At 36.5% G+C, this 16,064-nt stretch overlaps 2 protein-coding genes across 4 annotated transcripts in view; one reads left to right on the top strand and one right to left on the bottom strand.

The window, feature by feature from the left end:
• The first annotated feature begins 397 nt into the window (after positions 1-397).
• On the top strand, positions 398-11,718 carry LOC145733207 (uncharacterized). The gene is made up of 14 exons (XM_081985908.1): positions 398-608; positions 6,283-6,491; positions 6,546-6,669; positions 6,723-6,857; positions 7,158-7,341; positions 7,469-7,700; positions 7,755-7,982; positions 8,035-8,188; positions 8,242-8,330; positions 8,387-8,507; positions 8,560-8,739; positions 8,804-9,235; positions 9,287-9,699; positions 10,606-11,718. Exons 2-14 carry the CDS (start codon positions 6,437-6,439, stop codon positions 11,622-11,624), a joined length of 3,366 nt encoding a protein of 1,121 aa, XP_081842034.1. The 5' UTR covers positions 398-608; positions 6,283-6,436; the 3' UTR covers positions 11,625-11,718.
• LOC145733229 (uncharacterized) overlaps positions 11,700-16,064 on the bottom strand; it is an 8,931-nt gene continuing 4,566 nt past the window's right edge. For 2 of the 3 annotated variants that reach the window (XM_081985964.1, XM_081985963.1), the window contains 9 exons: positions 15,108-15,231; positions 14,670-14,752; positions 13,495-13,806; positions 13,329-13,446; positions 13,044-13,274; positions 12,815-12,994; positions 12,531-12,761; positions 12,277-12,475; positions 11,700-11,869 (listed from right to left, as the gene is read on the bottom strand). In XM_081985964.1, the coding sequence (XP_081842090.1) occupies positions 11,742-11,869; positions 12,277-12,475; positions 12,531-12,761; positions 12,815-12,994; positions 13,044-13,274; positions 13,329-13,446; positions 13,495-13,806; positions 14,670-14,752; positions 15,108-15,227 (1,602 nt within the window). In that variant the 5' untranslated portion in view covers positions 15,228-15,231 and the 3' untranslated portion in view covers positions 11,700-11,741. Of the gene's footprint in view, positions 11,870-12,276; positions 12,476-12,530; positions 12,762-12,814; positions 12,995-13,043; positions 13,275-13,328; positions 13,447-13,494; positions 13,807-14,669; positions 14,753-15,107; positions 15,232-15,640; positions 15,682-16,064 lie in introns of those variants that run through there. The other variant, XM_081985961.1, reaches the window with a different exon arrangement.

Below are 16,064 nucleotides of genomic sequence, written 5' to 3'. Positions count from 1 at the left end.
CTAACGCTAAATAATTACATAAAAAAATTAGCACACATTAACTAATTGTCTGATATTTATCATTTTTCAATTTTGTAATAAGTTATTGTTACTGACAAAGCGGGAAATTGTCTGTGGAAACGCAACTAAAACCGACTAGAAACGAGAGAGAATGTTAACAATTAACTGCGTGCTTTTGTGGTAAAATTACACACTAGCAATAGCAAAAATGAAAAACAATTATTAAGGAAAAATAAAAATAAATTCAATATATTGCTCAACAAAAGAACCCTCTATCATCGCCAACTGAATGAAATAAGGTCTTCCCAACTATCACCAATGAGACGTAAGAGTGGTACCGACCACTTCTATACATACCGCAAACTTTCCCACTGCAGCTTACCGCAAGACAACAATTTTATTGCAGGAAAGACAGTACCGAGTCAACTTTTGCCGTACTACGTGAATCGTAAACGCGCGCGTTATTTTGCGGTACCACTTAACGGTTCCAGTGGTTCTCTTCGGTAGTGTATGCACCAGGCGTAATCGAATTTCACAATTATTAATAAATTAGTCAAGTGGTCGTTTAGTTCGTACAGTGATCGAGGACGCTGTTTTTAATGCAAAAGGTTGGTTAATTAGTTTTTCTTAAAAAAATTAAGTTGCTCATTAAACAATTCACTAATTAGGTGTCAAGTTTTTTTTTTATTTAAAAGCGGTCACCGTGTCGTATTATAAAAGTTTTGCCATTCTGCAAGTTTCTGAAGCAATAATGTTTCTTTTTTACCGCCCATAACTAGAGTGCCAGCCAGTGTTTTTAACGTTCAATATAAATCATATTAATTGAATTAAGCACTTTCAGAAGTAAAAATGTGGTTAAAACCAGTTTTGATAGAAAAAAGTGGGATATTTTACTAGTTTTGCTATATTGTATCCCTCTTAATGTAGACTACTATGTATAACAAGACTTTTCTAGAGTTTCAGTATAATAACTGTAATAAATAACAGAGGAAGGTTTGTGTGTTTTTTTGGTATTTGGCATTATTTTAAAATATCAAAGTTGTTTAGACTGTGATATTAGTTTACCTGGCCTTCATAAGGTCACAAAGTGTGGAGGTTAGGCTAGAATTTGAAGAAAACACTCCATCGAGCATCCACGATGACGTAATTGAACTAAAGAATATTTTGACCAACTGTCAAGTTACGTCATCGTGAATGCTCGATGGAGCGTTAATTTGAATGTCGCCCGTCCAGGTCATTATAGATTTTCGAAAATTAACGGTATAAGCAATGATTTAGTGACAGAAATATGGCATTTTCTCGCAATATTGGCGGTTTCACTTTATGCATATAAATTTCAGTGTGTGTAAATTTTCCACGGGAGAAATTGGGCATATTTCAACTAGTTGTGCATATGAGATAACGTTAAGATTTTTCTTAGGCCTTTCTCTTTGGCGTATTGCAATTGATGGCCTTCTCGGTCTGGCCTGAACTTTCATTTTTCAAAACGGTATTACATACCTTATAGGTACCAATCTAATTATTGTGGAGCCGCTCCTGTATTTTACAGTTATATGGAAAACTTTCTTAATGACTAATACTAAAAAGTGTAATTTAATTATTCAATTAGCACCCCAAACAGTATGGTTGAATTACTACATAAAAATGAAAGTAATCTAAACCAATACTAACACAAAAGTAAACAAACTGTATAAAGTTGTTAATATAATACAGTGACTGAAAAGTGAAACTTTCTGTAATCAATAACACAATGAATTGACCAAATATGTAACTGGAGAGTAATGACTTCGGGAGATAACTGACCTTATAATGCAATTAAATTACCGTACAAATGACCCACAAATAGACAACCTTCAGTATAGTTGATAACCCCTGTCAACTTACGTCATTGTGGATGCACAAAGTGCCAAAACACTTTGATGAGTTCACTAATTCCATTATAAATTTAAATTGGTCGGAAGTGCGAGCAAACGAGGCGCATTTCCTATTTTGCCTGCGATTTTCACATATTTACCTTCCTACACAACATAATAATAACAAACAAAACGCTATTGTATTTATAGTAAAAAGCTAATTTGTATGCAAAGCTAGGTTGGCCAAACTGTATTATCGATATGGCGTAATTGTTATTAATAATTATAAATTTATCGATGCAACCTTGAAGTGTGTGCGGTGTACAACTTCCTTCGCACACTCTGTATATTCTATTGTAAATACAAAAACCAAAAATGGTGGAATGAGGATAAATCAGATTGTTTCGTTATTATGGCGTCTCGTGTTCTTTCTCTTTTCTGAAAAGTAGAACACGACCGTAAGAATTCTCTATAACCTTCACAGAATAAAATTTCCTATAGTTTTATAGTTTCTACAGTTGTTTGTTTCATTGTGTAACTTCTTTTTAATGTGACGTCACAGCCCAACACTACTAAAGACCATTCCTTGACAGATGTCAGCCGTCATATTCGCTAGGGCTGGGCAAACAATTTAATTTGAGTCCGTCATGACAAGTTGATATTTTGTATATACAAAACAAGTCAACACACCAACAAGTATGGCGGAACCTATTAGAACTGTGGTACCAGTCTATTTTTATTTGGTTTAATTGCACCAACCAAATGTAAATTACATAACGGTCTCATCCATTCTAATTCGAACGAAACGGTCAAAGTGTCCGTCTCAGTTGATCAAAAAAAAGCCCGATTCAATCTAAATAATACATGTTCATAAATTGTTCAGCGTTTACAGTTTCGAGTACAGTAAGACCGCATTAAACCATTTTCTGAATCGTTTAGTTACAGTAAACTTAATTAGACTTTAATGTGAATTTCTTACATCGCGAGGTTTAAAACGGAAGCCAATTAACTAATATATTATTAATATTAGGTGTTTAAAACGACATTAGATCTGGCTGATGGTAAATGTCATCTGTCATTCGAAATACTAATAATGGCCGACACAAAAATGCATTGACAGAAAAACGCAATTTAAGCCCTAATTAGTCATGGAGGTGTTTAATTAACTAAAATGTAACCCATCCATTCAGATTTCACACAGTTTCTTGGGAAATTCGATGCAAAGTGAATTGTTGTGTATTATGGGAAGTAGTACATCGGCACAGTCACGTGATCAATGTAAAATTCAAATTTTCACAAAAAAATTTTCAGTGCAATAAAACACATAGAGGTGAGTGTTTGAAATGGTAATGGAAAGTGTGGAATTAATATGCGTCAGTACATGCTTGAGTAGATAATTGAAAGTTGAACCAATCGATAAAAAAAAGTTTCCAAGATGTTATTTCTTTGTAAGCATTTTCAAGAAATTAATTATTATAATCAATAAAGCTTGCTTGTCCTCCAAGAGATTAATTATTGACAGCTGACGTCCATGCGGTCTGGACGTCACTAGTCAAAATGGCGCCTGGAGGACACACTTTCTAACCCATTACTCCTGTCAATTTTATAATATTTGTCTTAACTCTGTTAAGAAAATATTAAATATATTCTGAGTTACGCATTAGAAAAAAAAATAAACCAATCGTTACGTGCTGTAAATAATAAATTCAATCATAACGTTAGTGAAAGTTGTGGAATCTTTATTTGGCACACAATAATAAATAAAACAGCAACCATGTTAGAATCTTTTTAAGGACTTGTTTTTGTACTTGTCTTCTTTTTGATCAATCAAAAGTAAAAAATAAGCCAATAAAATGAAATAACCTAAACTGTAATGTAATAATGGTAATTTAAAAGGTATTTCTTTAGCATACAAAAACAGGTAAATTGAAAGAAGCGTTGATAAACCGATGAAATTGTACGTCCAAACTGTTCAATCATTTTGTAATGATTTGGTAGTAACCTGATTTAAACTTTCACATTGACCAATTGCCTGATAATGAATCTGTACAATTATTTAAAATTACTTAATATGTAATAATTAGTACAAATTATGAAATGTGTTTTATATTACATTAACTTTCGTTCAGTCTAAATGGCTCGTTTAAACAAAAAAGTGTAAAATACAGAAAAATTATCAGTCATTAGTGTGAAATTGATTTTGTAGCATTGTCACGTTTTTGTTATGGAAAGTCGACGGTTTGTTTAAGGATCAATGATGGCCTGAAGACGATAATCCTATTACCCGAAAAAAAAAAACATTTATGGGACAAATCGACTGACGGAATAACAAATATAAAATGTTTTGATGGGAAAAGTTTTCGAAAGTTTGGTACAACTCACATTTTGTCTAAATTGATTTTTTATAAGTGGGTAAAGTATAAAACAAAGTAAAGGGCCCTTAACAGTGTTAATGTCATTTTCATCACACCCTGTATAGCTTTATTAGTTAATTAGAATTTACTATGCAATAAATGCAACTAATTTACTTATTCACCTTAAGCACAAAATGCACTTAATTCCAACTTGAGGTCAAACCTTTCTAATATTATGAAAATGAAAATTTAAACAATTGTCTCTGCGTTTACAAACAAAATACTCAGGAAACTGAATGAAATTTAGGTTAATGACAATACATTGTGAAGACACTTTTTACACTATACTAGGTGATCTAAAAGTTCATATTAAAACAAGCAGTGAGTGAAATTTCGTATTTAAATTTATGTATAAGTGTCAGTTAACGGCTGTATTGTCGATTCCGCTTAAACTAGGTTCGTCAAAATTAATCACAGAAGAGAGAGAGAAACAAAAGTTAGACAAGTGATGACCTGAACTGTCAAATATGGTTTTCACGGACTGAGCTTAAAGCATCTTTGTCTAATTCAATGGTTTTTGTATGTTTCTCGCTTCCTACCACATGGCAAGTGATAAAGTGGTCACGATCGGGAGAATGTGACATCACGATGACGTAATTTCGCAGAACTAGAATGTAACCTACTGTCAAATTACGTAATTGTGATGTCGCATTGGCTTTGCTTGCATATTGCAGCAAAAATAGGACAAAAAAATACTTACGAGAACCATCAAAGCACTTCGAATGAAGTACACCCAAATGTAGCCGCAATCATCGCCAAAACCGTGGTTAAGCACTTTAGTGGGTGTAGATTAGTTCTTATGGGCAGTGATTCTTCTTTGTTTAATGATATTTATAATGATTTTCACTTTAAAACACACAAAAAACAACTTAAAACCCGTAAGAACTGCACTGACACTGGCAGAAATTCAGCCATATTGAAAGTTTTGACAAGTCAACTTCTCGGCTTTTTTTATAATAGGTGGCCATGACAAATTTCCGCCAATAGCATTGCGATTTAAGTGATGACGTTTCCTAGCGAGTTTGTTCGTACTATTTCAATGACAGTTGCTAGAAAAGGATGTATACATACTCTCGTTTCACACCGGGTAACTGAACACTGGTTTATAGGGGTGCTTTCGGTATTCTATACTTGTTTGCTACTATGTACCCAAAGCCTCAAAACACCCTAAACCTTCATAACAAACAAACTCAATGAGTTCTAATGGTTTCTCTCTTCTTAATAATTTTCAAATTTCCATACCTGTATTTGTATAATTAATCTAACAGAAACTAGAAGAAAAAGACTATAAATCGACCAGGGCCGTTACTTATTTAAACTTGCTATGCATACGTTCACTTATAACCTTGCACAAATTGAAGTTTTTTCACTTAAAACCCCGCACTAGTTTGCTTCCTTTTCTACCTAATGAAATGAATTTATAATTGATTACGCAATTTTCTGAAAATCTCCGACTATTTTTGTGTATCAGTATTAAAAGTTTTCTAAATTTATTTCACTTGCAAACTGAGATAAATCAAATGTCGGCTACTCTCTCGATTAAATCCCTTCGCCCAACTTTGAGCAATTATAAAGGTTGGATTTTGGCCGTTAAAGCAATAAATGTTCCAGATTCTGGAAATGTCTTTAAATGACGCCACATTATTTCAAGAAATCTGATCGATATTTGCTTAAAAATAATCAGTTAATTGTATTTCCATGTGTTAACGGAAAGGCTACTCGAAAACATTGACTTTTACTAATATTAGTGGAGTTTCATAAATAGCATGTCAATCGCAAGGTGAAATTACCGGTATTATCCTCATTTATAGAGTATATTGCGAATCTAATTTCCTGACATTTCCGCTTTTCGAATCCAATATTATACCATTCTGCTGTAGTATTTTATTTGATACTCTCCTTGACAACAATTTGTTTCTTAATTAATTGGTGTATTAATGAATCGCTGATGCAATAACGCCACAACCAATAAATGAACTGTTTGCACTGCAGTAATCGTTTTTTTTTTCTTTTAGGGTTCGGACACTCCATGGCAATGGAAAACGAAGCGTTAAAATGACCAGGAGTGCGTCACGAATCGATTTAATTGCGAACCATCTAATTGAACGGGGAAGCATGTGAATCGATAAAACACTGAAGATAAATGACCGGAAAGAAGAAACGTTTGATATGCTTTCCGGTGCGTGTATCAAATATATTTGGATAGCGGGGTTTTTCTATTTAAGTAGGTATTCGTTTGGACTTTTTAATGTAAAATCACACGCGTATTAATTCGTAGCAAATGCAATACCAAGACAAAATCCTTCGCGCGAGATTGTCGACGACGTTGCAGTTTACAATGCGGTGGTCAAATCGGTAAAGGAGTGGCAACTGAAGCAGGATGCCAAGAAAAATACCAACAGGTACGAGAAATGTTACGTTTCCGCAACAATAACAACGTTTTCTCTTCCTAAAGAACAAAAAGAGAAGAACCGTCCGTTTGTTATGACGGTTTGGGGTGTTTCGAGGCTTCAGGACCTTTTGGGTACTTGGATATGTTGCCTAGCAAACCTGAAGAAATCAACACTAGATTCCTACTTTATCCAGCTAGGTATGAACACTAAAATGAGTAAAGTAATTATTTAAAATGTAGAATACCGAACGCACCCCAATAAATTCTAGCAAATGTCACCGAAGTCAATAGTAAACGTCATTAATCAAATCGCAATGCGATTGGCGGAAATTTGTCATGGCCACCTATTATAAAAAAGCTACTTGTCGAAATTTCCAATATGGCTGAATTTCTGCCAGTGACAGTACAGTTTTTAGTGTTTTAAACAAACTTTTGAATGTTTCGGGAGTGAAAAATCCTGTTTCTTTGATCGCAATCGAATAGTGTAAACATTTCCAGGACGCGTCAAAGAAGAAGCGGTTCAGCGCCCACAGAAATTCCATTCGAAAAGTTGGACGAGGCTTTTGTATGGGCCAAAGGGGGTTTTAACAAATCCTTACCCACCAAAGTGCTTATCCATGGTTTTGGCAGCGATTGCGGCTACATTTGGGCGTACGAAATTAGAAGCGCTTTGATGGCTGTCGTAAGTTGAACCAGCAGAACCAATGTGACGTCACAATTACGTAATTTGGCAGTAGGGTACATTGTGGTACTGTCAAATTACGTCATCGTGAGCAGCAGAGTGACAGAGTTACGTTGGTAATTTTTAGGAGGAAATTAACACAATTTGTGTGGATTGGTCAAATGGGGCTGCGTTGCCAAACTACGTGAAAGCGAGTGCCAATACAAGACTAGTCGGAAAACAACTTTCCCTGCTGCTGCGCGGTCTAGTGGAGAAAAACGGTCTCAGTTTGGTCAACACCCATCTGATCGGGTTCAGTTTGGGTGCGCACATTGCCGGATTCGCTGGAGCCGATTTAGGGAACCTGAGTAGAATAACTGGTACAGTGAATCCAGTAACAAAAACTCTAAACATTAAAGTATATTAATTTCCAGGTTTGGATCCAGCAGGCCCTTTATTTGAAGCGCAAGACACTAGGGCCCGATTGGACGAAACCGACGCGGCTTTCGTTGACGTCATCCATAGTAACGGAGAGAACCTGATTTTGGGCGGGCTGGGTTCCTCGCAACCAATGGGACACGTCGATTTTTACCCTAATGGTGGTAGAATGCAAAAGGGGTGTAGTCACTTGTTTGTTGGAGCTGTCAGTGATATTATTTGGTGTAAGACTAAACCTTTTGCTTTTCACTTCTGGTGCTATTAATCAAATTTTAGCCTCAGCAGTCGAAGGACGATCCCTATGCAATCACCGTAGGGCTTATAAATTTTTTATAGACTCGGTGTCACCCAGATGCCATTTTCCCGCCTTCCCCTGCGACACTTACGACAATTTCCTGTCGGGAAAGTGTTTTCCCTGCACCGAAGAAAGGTATACTTTGACCCAGTTGTATTATCAGTTCTAACTTTATTACAACTTTGCAGGAAATGTGGCAACATGGGCTATTACGCTGATCGGTCAAAAGGCCGAGGGCAATTGTATCTGATTACTAGAGAAGAAGAGCCTTTTTGTGGTAATTGTAATTTTCTTTTTAAGTTTGTTTGATGGGTTATAAATGTTTTTTTTTAGCCCATCAGTATTTAGTGAAAATTGAAACGTCCTCCGGTAAAGTGCCGGTAAAAAGTTATGGAAAAATTCAGGTGACTTTGATTGGGGATTCGTTTTTAAATGAAACGTTCACTTTAACTCAGTAAGTTTGCGTAAAATGTAAAATAACCACGAAAACATAACAAAAATTTCAGAAAAGACGACGAGGAAATGAAACTGGGTGATTCAATCTCGAAAATTGTAGTCCTCCACCCAATTTTGTCTCAACCGACCAAAATCGAAATTTTGTATACCGCTTACAGCGGCTGGCTGTCCTCCGGCTTAACCCAATGGAAAATTGACAAAGTGACTTTAATGGACAGTTTTGGAAAAATGTGAGTTTATTTAATCAACCAAAAACTACTAACTATCAACTATCAAAATGTGTGCTATTTCCAGATCGTCGATATGTAAAAGAGCCCTCATTTTAGAATCTGGAGTACCAGTTATATTGCCTCTACACCCCAAAGATTGCGACTTGAAGAAGACTAGCACAGAAATCACCAACAGTGAAGAAACTAAGCTAGATCAAGCCGAATCTGTACACCCTGGATATTTGGAAAACAAGGTTTCAGAAGAGAATTCTGTAGAAGGGGAAGCAGAATCCAGTCGTGCATTTAACACTGATAAACTAAATAGAAATGATATAGAAGGAGACGGCACGATCAGGGAGGTTGTTGAACCGATTTTAAAAACTCACTCAGCAAAAAATGGTAGAAGTCATGTCCCAGATGACAGTAGGAAATCCGAGATTACAGAACCAATTCTAGGACCTACAACCGTACGAACTAACGATAGGGAAGATGAGGGTAAAGCCCTGAAAGGTTTTGGGTAAGTCACACTGTCTAGAAAATAACCGTTGTGGTAAGTAAATAATTTCAGACCGTCCCAACCACCAAATCCATTAGACGCCATAGTGACCACAGTCCAATTTCTTCCACAAAGATTGGCCAGAATGTTCGAACAAGCCGAAAAATACGCCAGAGAGACTATTTTGCCTCTAGTCAGCACGTACACACCAAAATTCATAACCGAATTTATCGGTCCAAGACCTGAACCTAAATACGTACCACTGCACTATGAAGAAGAAGCTGAAGTTCAGGAAACGTCTTCTTCAGACACTCATCGGTCCCAATCCAGAAGTCTGCCAGAATCCTTCCAGGACAATCTGGTCTCTTCCACCCATCTGGAGATAGTACAGGAAACTACAACTGCGTACACTCATATCCAAAGAATCGTCAAGAAGGTTCGGAGCGAGGAAGATTCCTCTGAATCGACCAACTTTATATCACAACGTAAGGATTTGAGTCGGAAAACTCGAGATCATTATAATCAAATTGGTGATGGTGGTGGTATTAGTAGGAAAAAAGAGATTTACATTGATTTGCCAGTTTTCGATGATAGTAGTGGAATAAAGTATATTCCTTTGAATGAAGAATCATAATTTATTTAACACATTTGAAAACGAGGAAATAGTTCTTCAATCATGCATTTTCAGTAATATTAGTTTCTGTTTAGTGACTTCTGACAGTTGCCTCACATCCTTTATCTCATTTTGAAAAATACATCAGTTTGACGGTTCAACTAATGTCAGATTATTTTGACATTTGAAAGTGAACAAAAGACTATTTCCCAGCCGACTACGATAGCGTGGTTGTTTAAATGCCCAGTCCGTCATCGAGTCCCACCTAGGGAATGGATTTTTTGAAAAAAAGGTGGAAAACATTAAAAAATAATAACTTGGCCTGGATGAGTGCCCTGAAGATGGCAAAATCCATTAACAGAACAAAAAAAAGACTGAAAACCTGCTAAAAAATTCTAGAAGCCTCCGCAAGTGTTATATACCCTCTAAGTTTGTATATAAACTTTGATAAGTCATATACTAGATAATTTATTGTCTGCCTTAGGTTATAACTTAAAACTATAATCATTTTGACAATCAATCACATTTAATCACCGACATTTTGCTGGTGATCGTGACTAACAGTCAGAAGTCACTCTGAACAGACTATAGCACTTTTATAAAGCTGGGTTAATTCTAAATTAATTTCTGTATTTTTTAATAAAGTAGTAAAACATATTGTGTACATTTTGTAATCTAGTTTTTTTTTATACAATAAACTTATTTATCTACAGCTTTTTTTAATTAACTTCACTCTGTTCTGCTACACTCTATCTTCTGTCTTCTTTCTTCTTTTCAGGTGCTGACACTGCGGTCGCATCCACTAATTTTTCCCTTTCAAATTTCACTAACAACGACCAACCGCGCTTTCGAATAAACATTAACTACGACCTACCGTCGAAAACGAAACGACAAAACCAAAACGAAAACTTTACAACAACCGGCAATCGCACGCTAATGCAAACGTTGGCCAACAGTCTCCAGAATATTCCGGACAATTTCGCTAGAATGTTGGTGCAGGTCCAGAACTATACCAGAAGGAATATTCTGCCTTTTATGCAAACTGGCAGGTTAACTGATTTGATTTGGATTAGACCAAAGCCCAACAGTACTATACAGGTGGATAAGAAGAAGATTAATAATGGTACGATGCAAGGGCAGAATTTTAGTTTCACTTGGTCTGTGTCTAGAGACTTTACTAGCACTGAGAAGGTTGGAATTGACGTTTCTACTACTACAACTAGTGAAGCTCCTTCAACAACTATAAGAGCTGTTTCTACTAGTAGCCCAGCTACTACAAGTACAACAGAAGTATACAGTACACCTTTTACAACTAGTGACACAGTTTTGACAGACCTTGACACGACAGCTATAATGAGCTCACCAGAGGAAGTATTGACAACTGTCAAGTCACTGCCAGATGATTATTTCTGGCCTGGTACTAGTACCGAAAAAACTACCAGAGAAAAACTGGAAACCTCAACTCAGCACCACATTCAAAGGATTCCGAAACGCGGCGAAAAATCATTAATAACCATACCGCAACCGTTTACCATTGTGATTAATCCAGACGATCTGACCACGTCCTCGCCAAAACCAGTGACGACAACCACGCCCGTGCCCAAGAAGTTCGAGTCGTACGTTCAGAAAATCCCGCCAAAAAAATCAAAAGAAAAACCGTTAGTCTACACGGTGATCAGAAAACATCCGTGGGTGCGCGACTTTAAAATCGGCGAAAAAGTGGTTACGGTAGAAAATCAATTTGGGGGACAAATGCGGTATCGTATCAACCCAGATGGACGGTACGAAGTGTGGTAATAAGGACACTAAGTGCAACGAAATTGTAAATAATTAAGTATAACAACAGTGTAAATATCTTGAGTTAATAAACTATTTGTTACGTTACTAAAAATGCAGTTTATTTAAGAATGAAGGTTAATACTCAATTTCACCGCACTTTTCCAAAAATTCCTCCAAATCGGCTAATTTCCTCGCTTCGTGCTGAATATGCCTTATGTGACCCCATCTTAGTTGCTTCAATTGTTTTATGTAGCTGTCTTCAGCTGTAGTAGTAACACACAAAAAAATTCAAAACGTCTGTTGCGCTTTAATTATTGACATTTAAAAGCTATGGACGGGCCTTATTTAAGAGAGAGAGAGAGACTTTGGGTAAAGGTTGAGTGTGTAACAGTGATAGTCGCTGTCATTTGTGTACAGCCAAAACAATCGCGACAGATCTCCAAGCAGGCTGTGCAATCGAATACGTAAAAACTGACCTTGTAGTCACGTGGCCATATTTAATGTCAAAATGTTTTCACATTTTGATAAGCTGGTCCATACATTTTATATGTCAATGGTTTTGAATGCTATTGACAAAGACCACACTATTGCCGGAGTGACAAATGAGTAATTACGTAACAAATGTCAAATACTCATCACATGGAAGTATAAACAAATTTCGGTCACTTACATGGTTTTTGCTGTATCACATTGTGCGACGTGCTCGGTTCCGGAGCCGAATTAAATCCGTCGATAGGGGGCGCTGACGCGTTCGAAATGATCGAGTCGGTTAAAGCTGCGGTGACTTCGTAGCACAATTCTTTTTGAGTGGATTGTTTGTGCCTGTTTATCGCCGCCACCGCTTTGTTCGGCGTCAAATCCGGGAAAATCTGAAACAAAATGGATAATCAACAAATGTTTACCGCACTGGAAAATGACACTTACTAATTGTTCTCTGGGTACGGTGCCTAATTCTTTGCTAAGGGCGCGATCGATCAAATCCACGATGTAACTTTTCGACTTGTGCAAGTCTAGGGCTCCGTGATCGTCCATTGTTTTCGCGATTTTTTGTTTGCCCTCCAAACAATCCAGTAATTCATTCATTGACTCCTCGTTTTGTTTCAACGAGGCTTGATCCTGTTTTCTTGCCAGAGAATCATAAGTAAAACTTTCCACCTAAAGCATTATTATATTTAATTTTTTGAACACTTTCTCTTAACATCACTCACATTATCAACGCTTTCTTTTTCAACTTTTGGAGTTGATTCGGGTGAATTCTCTCCTTCACACTGGTGGACATCCAAATCAACATTTTCGCACTTTTGAAGCCGATTCAACAGTTTATCCAAACTCAACTTCATCTGGGGCTTTAATGACTTTTCTTGTCGTAACTTGATCGATGACGGTACCTAAAGAGGTCAAATCATTAAAAAAATCAAAAGTTTTCATAAAGCTCACTTTGGGTTTCATAAACTTAGCAAACTCCTTAAAAGTGACAGTTTCTTGATCAATTTCATTGCTGGCTTGATTCAGTAGAACGTTGTTTTCGTAATGGTCCAAAAAGTGATCAAAGTTTTCTGGTGTTAAACAAGTTTTAACATCACCTTCCGAGTTCATTTTGTGGGCTGAATAACTGTCTCCTGGATCAATAAAGTGTTTGTTGGGTGCAGGATTTTTCTTGTTTACCACCTGAAAGTTTTCAAGTAAACTTTAAGGTTCAATTCATAAAATGACTGCGTTTACTTGAGTTGTTTTGCTTCTTTTTCGGTTTAGCGGTGGATCAGGTTGAGTTATAACCGGAACGCAAAGCACTGAAGCTCGTTTGCTTATGTTTGGTAGGGCTGAGTTTTTTGACACATATCTATTAAGAAAAAGTGAAAAACCTTCTAAACAAGTGGTGAAAACTCACTTGGGTGTTTTCACAGTCACTGGATACTTTTTTCTCGGTCTAACAACTCTTTCAGGTTTAACATCATCTGGAAACTCGTTGGTGGTACAGTTTTGATGCAGTCTGTAGGTATGGACTTTATCCTGGTACTGTTCGTAGTAGTAGTCTTCGTAACAAGTCTGCAGGTCGTACGGGTCCCTTGACGGTACCACAGTGTCGTGTACCATGCAGGCGTTTTGGACTGAATCTGTATAGGTCGAGTACCGATTTCGACGTTGCTGATTGGTTGATTTCTTGCTCGACTGAACTGGACGATAGTTGTAGTAGTCATATCTGAAATGCGTGTTAACTGATGATTCAATTACAGCACATTTTCACCTTCCAACACCCTCAAAAACAGAGGAAATTGTGCATGCAAATTACACCCCCGTATAATTGATGGTTATTAAAAGAGTTTTGTTACAATGGCAAAGTCTTTTAAGCCAGTTAGCTCGTTTGCATACGTTTAAAAGCGTGGATGAAGGAAGTGAAATAATTTAATCGGGAGTTAACTTTTAAAGTTCAATTTGCTGTATAGAGAATATTTAGTGAAAATGTTTGTTACTTACCCATTGATTATACTATTTACTAGTATTAAGTATTAAGTGTTAAGAACCTAGATTAACACTAGTTTTTATTCTATTTTACTATTAACTCCTCAAAACTTTGTTCAAGAGAGTGAAAACCACTCAAAACTACAAATTCAACTCGAACAAATACTGTTCTGACATTAGAAGCAACCACTTTCCACCATTTTGAAATTTTTGACAAGTGCCACCTCCTAGGCTTTCTAGTCGAGAAGGCCTTGAGCCGAACCGAAATGACACTCACGTGCCCGCTTTAACAGAATTCTTCTGACTGTCACGTGACATCATACACTTGCTCCTAGCTAACTATAACATACTCTATCTTTGTCCAAAGCATTGGTTTAACATGGTTTCTCTCTTTAAGTTTCTGGTTCCAAACGTGATTGCTGATTAATTAATTACGTACGCCTGTCAAATTGCCTTGTCCCTTAGTCACGCTTCTCGAAGCGGAATTCTTGGGATGCAAATCTCCGCTTTAAAGGGAATTGTGTGATGCACAGCAAGACGTTGAATATTTCGAATATTCCATTTACTGCTCTCTGTTATTCTTTGTATTAAATTATTACTTACTCGTCGGTAGACTGGGAGCAGTCACGTCTGTTGCACGAACATTCTGCTGGATTGCAATATTCTGTGTACCGGTTTTCGTATCTCTGAAATCAAAAGAATGACATTATCGTACACAATAGAGTGTCACGTGACAATTGTCAAATTTAAGTCCGTTTGGTCTAGCGAGGTATACTGACTTCGTAAATGATGTTTATACACGTATTAAGAGAGACAAACCAATGATAATTAGTACTCAAGCAGAGAGAGCCATAAATCAATTTTAATACGAATTCGGGTGTATGCACTTAGAGCGCATCGATCCAGCTCTAAAATAAACAGTCCATGCTTTTATAGTTTGTGGACAAAGCTGACGTCATTATTACATGTTCTTTTGAGCTATATTTAAGAGCCGGAAACTGCACCTGTAGTCGATAGAAAGAGACAAAACATGGTTTTTACCTGGGGATATAGACGAGCGTTGGGAACTTGCAAGTTGGAGAAATCCCCGCAGGTGTCTTGGAAATCTTCGTAATAGTCATCTTCGTAGTAGTTTTGGACGTTGTTGTCGTTCGGATTCATTTTTCTATGCAAACCAGACCAAACGTTAGCATAACACTGAATCAATTATTGAATTTTCTAGGGACATAAAGTGCAACCGACAAAAAAAACTGACAAAAACTGAAAATTTTTGAAATTTAGACAGTGACAGAAGCAAAAATTGTCTGTAGGTTGTTCAGGTAATTTCTGTATCTATTAACTTAAAAATTTGTTATTTAGATAATTTTCTGGACAGTTCTCATCCAAGGGATGCCCTTTTATCCTGAACCAAATATATACATTAAAACGTGTGGGAAGGGACAAAAAAAACCGCATTATCCTGGACATTCATTTTTTTAGCCATTGTCCCTTTTCCATATTCATATTATTGGCCATATAGGCCTGGCAGGCATTGTTATTTTGTGAGGATCGTGTATTATCGACCTTTTTGTTACCTTTTTTTGAATTTCGTAATAATCATTTTTAGGAGAGATTGTGAATTTTGGCGCTATTTTGTAATTGAAAAAAAAAGTGACACCAAACGACAAATCACATGTGGAATGACATTTTTGGAAACACCCTGTATAATTATTAATTAAAATTGTAAACAGTCTCGTTCGACTAACATTTCTGTCTCTACTTAGTCCTAAACAACTGTCAGTGTATTTAATAAGTTTGAATAACAGAAAACACCTCAAAATAGCAAAATTTGACGAATGGCATAAAGTAAAATCAATAAACAATCTAAATCCCTGAAATACAGCCAGCAAAGTGGATAAATCAAAAGTTATGACAAGTAAACAAAATTTATACTTAGTGAAAACATCCCTCCCGCAAAAATCGCTGTGGTAAACATATTCAAGGTGAAAAAACTGTTTT

The sequence above is a fragment of the Ips typographus genome, linkage group LG8 (genome assembly GCF_016097725.1).
Source record: "Ips typographus isolate SLU linkage group LG8, UJ_Ityp_2.0, whole genome shotgun sequence".
Taxonomy (NCBI): Eukaryota; Metazoa; Arthropoda; class Insecta; order Coleoptera; family Curculionidae; genus Ips; species Ips typographus.
The sequence above is the reverse complement of the archived record's forward strand: the minus strand, read 5'-3'. Positions and strand labels throughout refer to the sequence as shown.

Excerpts from the sequence above, each read along its gene's own strand:
- LOC145733207 (XM_081985908.1), top strand. The coding sequence starts at position 6,437 with ATGCTTTCCGGTGCGTGTATCAAATATATTTGGATAGCGGGGTTTTTC. Across the intron at positions 8,740-8,803 it reads ATGGACAGTTTTGGAAAAAT|ATCGTCGATATGTAAAAGAG; the intron begins GTGAGTTTATTT and ends TGCTATTTCCAG. Across the intron at positions 9,236-9,286 it reads AAAGCCCTGAAAGGTTTTGG|ACCGTCCCAACCACCAAATC; the intron begins GTAAGTCACACT and ends AAATAATTTCAG.